Source organism: Leuciscus leuciscus, assembly GCF_965113295.1.
Source record: "Leuciscus leuciscus genome assembly, chromosome: 3".
In the NCBI taxonomy this organism is placed as follows: Eukaryota; Metazoa; Chordata; class Actinopteri; order Cypriniformes; family Leuciscidae; genus Leuciscus; species Leuciscus leuciscus.
The window spans coordinates 57,721,431-57,729,861 of record NC_138727.1 but is presented as its reverse complement, the minus strand read 5'-3'; the positions used below and the strand labels follow the sequence as shown (position 1 = coordinate 57,729,861).

Below are 8,431 nucleotides of genomic sequence, written 5' to 3'. Positions count from 1 at the left end.
GAATACATTAATAGTTAATGTATAGGCTATTTTAATAAAATTCATTAATTCTCCAATATTTCCCTTTGAGATAAATGTAATTATTATTATTTGATTTTTTTTCTATTTTCTTTATTGATGATTTTTGTGGTTTTGAAAGATTTCAAATTTTTACTATCACTGTCAATTATCGGGTAAAAGTTTAACTGGAGTCCTAAAAAATATTGTTTACATTAATAACAAATATAGGCTATTTGAATAAAATACATTAGGCTAATTCTCCAATATTTTCCCTTAAAATGTCGGCCAAGTTCTTCATGTTAATTTGTTCTGTCCTAATTAACCCTCATCAAGCACACTTCATCGCTGCAGTTAGCAGCGCTCATTATAAGAGTCGGCCTATATCATCGTGCACTGTTCCGCAAAACGTTTTGTTCCTTGCGGGTACACGCGCTGCGCACCTGTCAATCACACGGATGACGTGCGCGCGTGTATATAAGCCGCGCGCTGTCCGAGCGCACAGAAGTACTGCACTTTACGCAGAGCTGGTGGATGTATCAAACACACACACACACAACAAATCTGCCGGTCCTCAATGTGTCCCGTCATGGACCTGCACCAGAGTGTGAACGCGGTGATCCAGCAGCACCAGTCTCGCGCTCTGCCCAGTACCAGCTCGCCCAGCGTCCTCCTCGCGTACAAAAACGCGACGCAGAGACTCGGCGCGACCGGGTTCAAAGTCAGCACGCTCTCCAAAGCGGGAATGGGCATCCTGAAACTGGCCACGACTCACCTGAAGCAGCAGGAGAAGAAAGCGCGGGTGGTGCGCGCGTCCAGTCTGGGGAAAGTCGACTGTAGAAAGTCTCCTCTTGACCAACTGGCCGCGCTGGTTTTGCACGGGCACGCGCGTCTCCAGCCGCTCGCGAACGAGGCGCACGGCTCCGCAAAGCCGCAGAACAGCAGACGCGTTGTGGTGCTCGGCGCGCCGCGCGTCGGGAAGACCTCGATCCTGCGCCGGTTCCTGCGCGACGGCTTCGAGGAGCGATACGAGCCCACATGTGAAGATTTCCACCGCAAACTCTACCACATCCGAGGCGAGACCTACCAGATAGACATCCTGGACGCGTCCGGGGAACGCTCGTTCCCCGCCAAGAGGAGACTCTCCATCCTCACCGGTGCGTAAAGCTAACACACTCTTATCAGGGACAGTTTGGGCTGTATAGCGCTCCTGAATTGCTATATGGATGTTTTGTTTTGGAGTTGTGATGATTCTTTAAATGGTTTCTAAAGAACCACTGAAAAAAGAAAATCTTGTTTTGGTTCTAATTGGAATCTTTCTTGTGATCTGAATGCATATTTTCATTTTACATATTTTATGCATGATGACTCTCCATCCTAACCGGTGCATAAAAGTTACTAATACACAATCCGGAACAGTTTGGGCTGTATCGTTCCTGAATTTCTCAGCCCGATCTCATGAAAGTGCGTAACTATAGCTCGAATTGTATTTATCGTTCAGTTTATACGCAAAAAAGTTTTCGCGTGCATATGATACGCACTTTATGGCGCGTGATACGCACGCATTCCACACCACTAATCATACGCAAGAGGTTTACAGTGCGTATCATGTGCACGTAAAAACTCTTTTTTGCTTACAAATTGCATGAGAAATACAATTCGTGCTATAGATACGCATTTTCATGACATCGTGTTGTACTATATGGCTGTTTTGGAGTTGTTGATGATGTTTAAATGGTTTCTAAAGAACCATTGATGACAAAACCTTTTTGGTTCTAATTGGAATCTTTCTTGTGTTCTGAATGCATATTTTTATGCAGCATTTATTTGTGGATTTATAAAATTGGACGCACTTTTTTTTTTTAAAGCATCCAAGCATCACTCAAAAAGTTCAATCTCAGATTTTATATAAACATTAATACTTAATAATAATAATAATAACGGATTAATAATCTATCTATTATTAATAATACTCATTAATAATATATATATATAAGTATAATAATATATTTTTTTATTTGGTTAAATTAATTTTAATTAAGGCAAAATATTGTATATAAACATGAATACTTAATAATAATGACTCATTAATAATCTATATATTATTAATAATGCTCATTAATAATACTTTTTTTATTTGGTTAAATTCCTTTTAATTACGGTAACAACAAAAAATAACTGTAAATTGAGTGAATCAGCAGACTTTTTCTCGCCCTTTTCATAGAGCAAAGGTGTGTTCATTAATTTTGAGCATATGTAACTTAAATCATAATTGTGCTACTTAAGCATAAAAACAATTATATTATCATAAACCCTTTTATATGAATTGATGCCAATATTTACTTCCATCAGGAGTGTCTAACTTTGGTTCATACGTGTTTATTCCAATAATTCTTGATATATTGGCCGATAATTCTAAATCTAAATTTTTATAACACTTTGGTAAACCTACGGTTGTGTTAAAAGTGCTTTATAAATAAAGAGAATGAATGAATGAACATTAAAAATGAACATATATCGGCCGATACCGATATGTTGGCCGATAATCGTGCATTGCTAATGGTTCTGAATATGGGATGTTTGTCCACGTGTGAGGTGTTGTTCTGACGGTCTCTCTCTCTCTCTGGTGTTTCAGGTGATGTATTCCTGCTGGTGTTCAGTCTGGACGACCGCAGCTCGTTCGAGGAGGTGTGTGCTCTTCACGCCGAGATCGAAGCGGCTAAAGCGGCGTTACACAAGCAGAAGGTGTGTGTGCCGACGGTGATCTGCGCCAACAAGCTGGACCTGGCGTCGGAGCGGCGCGCGGTGTCGCGGACTGAAGTGCTGCGCCGCTTCGGGACCGGCTGCGCTCTGTTCGAGACCTCGGCGAAGGACGGGGTGAACCTGGAGCAGGTGTTCGAGGCGCTGGCACGGCGGGGAGGACTCCCGCTGGAGACCGGACCCTCACAGCACCGGAAAGTGTCCATCCGCTCGTACCAGGCGCTCCGGGCGGCGACCGGGAGTAAAGCAGCGGTGTGTGACGCTCCGTGTGGAGCAATATATCCACTCGCGCGCAGGCCGAGCTTCGGCACTGACCTCCGGCTGGTTCTCGGGCCCAAAGGAAACAGAAAACAGGGCAAAGCGCTGGACAAGTGTCCGATTCAGTGAAACAGCAGAGAGACACAGAACTGTAAAAACAAACAGCACTGACAATATTCAGCGTTTCCACAGATGTACGTGTTTGCCAGACAAGCAGGGGTCTTTCAACTTTTTTTTTTTTTTTGTGCATATGGATGAATCACAACACTGTTTACACACTATATTATATATGAAACTGACCAATCCTGGCCTATACAATCCCTCTGGTGCTCTTCGCGTGTCGCTCAAAAATGACCGAAATTAATTTGTTTATTTCAGTGAAATTATTATTTTGTATTTTTAGGGGATTTTATGGTACTAAATTATATTTATGGTGTATTTATTATCCATTTATTCACTTTTTGAGCATAGATCTGAAAATTTTATTTCCAACTTAAACTGTCGTAAATCTTAAATGCTTGAAAGAACAGATTTTCAAAGATGACACTTGGCAGATTATTGCTGAAGTGAAAAACTTTTTAAAAAGTGAACTTAAAAAAAGGTACAGAATTTTTATGTTTATTGTTATGAAAATGTGCAAAAATACTATTTTAAATTGTTATATGAAATATATATTTGTCAAAAACAACAGTTGTGTTCCAAATGTGAGCCTGATATCTCAAGAAATGAGCTTTCAGTGGGAGTGTGTTCGGCCGCAGTACCGAACGCTTCCACTAGAGGAAATTCGACTCACATTCATTTCCAATGCGCTCATTTTTCACCACAAGGAGCGCAAGTGTGACTACATTTTTCAGGACCATTTAACCTTTTCGAATCATGTTCATGAGTCAAAACTTTTACCAAGTTACGTTTTTGATGAAGAAAAAAATTCTACAAAAAAAATGTCAGTCAAAAATGGCCGAAGAGCACCAGAGGGTAAAATGCACATATGAATGTATTTAAAAATAGACATACCTTTACTTTTATTTTACTTAATGAATGAGGCAGGGACAATGAAACATTTATCAGAACTTTAGCTTCTTTAATGTTGGCTGAAATTGATTTAATGTTGTAAAAAATGTGTTTGATACCAAACCATAATTGAAAGGATCCCCTGTTGCCTTAAAGTAGAGGCCATATTTAATGGCTGGAATGAAAACAATGCTGTGAATGATAATGTTTAAAGTACGACAGTCTTTAGGCCACTTTTATTGTTCACATGTTAAATGAAATATGGTATCTTTCTGATTAGGATCCACTGAATATGCTGGGAAAGCCTGTTGCTCGACTGGTTTGTTGAATGTATAGTATCTGTACACACTTTAAATAAAACATTTTCATACACAACATGTTGTCACGAGTGCAGTCTTGTGATTTGGTGAATCGCTGCACTGACAGATGCCAGCTCAGCCGCGTTATGAAGTGGAGAGAAGTGTGTCACGAATCATTCATTCAAAATAAATAAATTATTGAGAGCATGTGGGCGTTCAGATGAAACGATAAAGCCTTGACTCTGTCCGATTGCATAAGACTCTTCACTCGCTGCACAGGATGTGCTGTAGGAATAAAGAAGAGGAAGTTAACCTGAAACATCAATGCTGCATGAACTTGAGTCATTATCTATCTATCTATCTATCTATCTATCTATAACGGTAATCTACTGGTTGCCAGCAATGTACTGTTAATTCACAGCCCTTTACCGTTAATTTACAGCTTTACATTTTTACAGTATGTTACCGTAAAAATACCATGGAAGGAAACTTGTATCGTTCGGGAAACCGATTGCTTTAAACAGTTCGAGTTCAAAAACTAGTATTTACACTGATAGTACTGTGAACTGACTTCATTTGAGTCCACTGAAAATGAATATCTCTTTATATAAAACTGCAAACATCTAATGTGTAATAGTGAATTGATTAAAAATATGTGTGCTAAAGTACTTAGCAAGGAGATTGTCACTTAATCAACAACTACACAGTTCCTGCCTTTAAACATCAGTGTTTCCCTGCTCATCTTTGACTGAAGCACAGGCTCTACTCTCCAGCACAATGGTGACACACACAACTAATGAATCAAACTAACAGATCTCTCCTATATCATCTTCTGCAAAACACATAAAACACTTCAGTTTAATATTTACTCTCCTTTTTTAGTTATTGACTTCGCATAAATATGAACTTTCACTAATATTTAAGTGAAATTAACTTCTTTTGTTTAATAAATCTGACAGTTACGTTTTACAGTATTTTACTGTTTTCCTTGATTTTACGGTAATTGTTGTGGTTTCAATCTTTTCAGGAAAATGATTTCAGAGATCTTTGATGGCAGAAATATTAGACTTTATTAACAAACAAAGCCGAGCGCTCCCGTTCTGTGTCCAGTTTTTACATATATACCTACATCCTTGTCCCAAATATGGTAATACATTCTATAGATTATTTTTGGGTGAAAGTTTGTACCATGTGACTTTACTGAAATAGCATTCTCTGCTGTGTCGGTATTTGGGCCTTAAAGGTTTCCAAAGACAAACCAAAGACACACACACAGAGGAAATAAATAATAGTGTACAAATGTATAGCTAAAATCTTCAACATAATCTACTGACAGCTGTGGTTGCCAGTAAATTACTGTTTTTCTACAGTTTGACGCCGTAAATTAATTTACAGTTGATTACCGTTGAATTACGCTACACATTTAACCCTTTTAACACCACTGCAGTTTTCAATGAACACTTGTGTGTCCACACTACAGAGTGTTGGAGTAACACTGAAGCAGTGTTGAAGTTGATATAATTCAGTGATTAATTAACTGATGATTGAGCATTAGTGATGAACACCTGCTGTTAACAAGCAGAATCACTGAAGGACAGAGGAACAACAAGAAGATAAACAAGTGAAACACAAGAACTACAACTGACTTCAGCCACAGAAGACATTACATCTATCTATCTATCTATCTATCTATCTATCTATCTATCTATCTATCTATCGATCTATCTGTCTGTCTGTCTGATTATCTGTCTGTCTATCTATCTATCTATCTATCTATCTATCTATCTATCTATCTATCTGTCTAATTATCTGTCTGTCTATCTATCTATCTATCTATCTATCTATCTGTCTGATTATCTGCCTATCTGCCTATCTATCTATCTATCTATCTGTCTGTCTGATTATCTGTCTGTCTGTCTGTCTGTCTATCTATCTATCTGTCTGATTATCTATCTATCTATCTATCTATCTATCTATCTATCTATCTATCTGTCTGTCTGTCTGTCTGTCTGATTATCTGTCTGTCTGTCTGTCTGTCTGTCTATCTATCTATCTATCTATCTATCTATCTATCTATCTATCTGTCTGTCTGATTATCTGTCTGTCTGTCTGTCTGATTATCTGTCTGTCTGTCTGTCTATCTATCTATCTATCTATCTGTCTGATTATCTATCTATCTATCTATCTATCTATCTATCTGCCTATCTATCTATCTATCTATCTATCTATCTATCTATCTATCTATCTATCTATCTATCTGTCTGTCTGATTATCTGTCTGTCTGTCTGTCTGTCTGTCTGTCTATCTATATATCTATCTATCTATCTGTCTGTCTGTCTGTCTGATTATCTGTCTGTCTGTCTGTCTGTCTGTCTGATTATCTGTCTATCTATCTATCTATCTATCTATCTATCTATCTATCTATCTATCTATCTATCTGTCTGTCTGATTATCTGCCTATCTGCCTATCTATCTGCCTATCTATCTATCTATCTATCTATCTATGTCTGATTATCTGTCTGTCTGTCTGTCTGTCTGTCTATCTCTATGTATCTATCTATCTATCTATCTATCTATCTATCTATCTATCTATCTATCTATCTGTCTGTCTGTCTGTCTGTCTGATTATCTGTCTGTCTATCTATCTATCTGTCTATCTATCTATCTATCTATCTATCTATCTATCTATCTATCTATCTATCTATCTATCTATCTATCTATCTATCTATCTATCTGTCTGTCTATCTATCTATCTATCTGTCTATCTATCTATCTGTCTGATTATCTGTCTGTCTATCTATCTATCTATCTATCTATCTATCTATCTGTCTGTCTGTCTGTCTATCTATCTATCTATCTGTCTGTCTGATTATCTTTTGCTACTGATGTCTATTGTTGTTTTTACATAATGTTAGTCAGGTTCTTTTATTTTCAGTTTGACAGGCTCTTCAGATGTAGTGTGTGTGTGTGTGTGTGTGTGTGTGTGTGTGTGTGTGTGTGTGTGTGTGTGTGTGTGTGTGTGTGTGTGTGTGTGTGTGTGTGTGTGTGTGTGTGTGTGTGTGTGTGTGTGTGTGTGTGTGTGTTTGGTCTGTGGAGGGTTAATGTCGGGCAGTTGTTTGTGCGCTGGCTGACATTTATGCAGCTGAATAGATTGAAAAGCAGTGGAGGATGTTATTCATCCTGGAGGGGAGATTCATAATTACACCTATTCAGATCTGTGGACACAATTTTTATCTCAACAGGCAGAAATGATGGCTTTGATACCTGAGAGCGCTGAAGTGAAATACTGACCCACTGAGAGGAACATCATCAGACTGAGTTTTCAATGTGATGTTTTTCTCGACTCTGAATATGTTTGAAATGCCATACTAATACTTGCACCATTTCTGCAGTGTCTATTCACAGTGTGTACATGTTATATATGTACAAGACTTTTGCCTAAATGTGCAGTATACAACTGAAGAATTAAGTATGGAATAAAAAATGTACTGCCGCATATGGCCAAATTTATTAATTTTATTATTATTATTATTATTAAATATAGCCTGTACTAAAAATATGTAAACTGCACAGATTAGGAAATATATTTTTCAGGACCTTTAAACCTTCAGTTATCAAAATATATTACAAAATATACATTTCCAACCTTACAATTAATTTTGAGTAAATGCTAAATGTATTTTTATAAAATATTTTGGACAATAGAAAAATACAGTATTTAGACAATACATTTACAGTTGGTAAAAATGGCCATATTTATAAAACATAAAATATATCATGTAAATATATTTTTGTATATTTTTTAAAACTTATGTAAAATACAGCTTTTAAATATTTTGTCTGTGAAACATTATGCATCAAACAATAAATTATTTATATCTGACATATGATGACAATCATACTGAGATGACAATCATACTGCACTCATTTATTGCAACAAATGAATAGTTATTCAAAAGAATATCATTTGCTAATTAAAATTTGGCGTGTCTCACAAGATTAGAGACATGCAAAATTCATGAACACATAAAGACACGAACAATGACTTAAATTTGTGTCTGTTCCTAGTGTGTGTTTAATTTTTTCTGTCATTTGTGTGGATCATA

At 37.2% G+C, this 8,431-nt stretch overlaps 1 protein-coding gene across 1 annotated transcript; it reads left to right on the top strand.

Annotated features, from left to right (window-relative positions):
- The first annotated feature begins 502 nt into the window (after positions 1 to 502).
- rasd2b (RASD family member 2b) lies at positions 503 to 4,401 on the top strand. Its single transcript, XM_082163003.1, has 2 exons — positions 503 to 1,154; positions 2,633 to 4,401. Exons 1-2 carry the CDS (start codon positions 575 to 577, stop codon positions 3,142 to 3,144), a joined length of 1,092 nt encoding a protein of 363 aa, XP_082019129.1. The 5' UTR covers positions 503 to 574; the 3' UTR covers positions 3,145 to 4,401.
- The last annotated feature ends 4,030 nt before the right edge of the window (positions 4,402 to 8,431 follow it).

What these genes read in the sequence shown, in the direction of transcription:
- rasd2b (XM_082163003.1), top strand. Translation starts at nt 575, where the DNA reads ATGTGTCCCGTCATGGACCTGCACCAGAGTGTGAACGCGGTGATCCAG. An exon ending in GAGACTCTCCATCCTCACCG is followed by an intron (nt 1,155 to 2,632) that starts GTGCGTAAAGCT and finishes CTGGTGTTTCAG; the next exon opens with GTGATGTATTCCTGCTGGTG.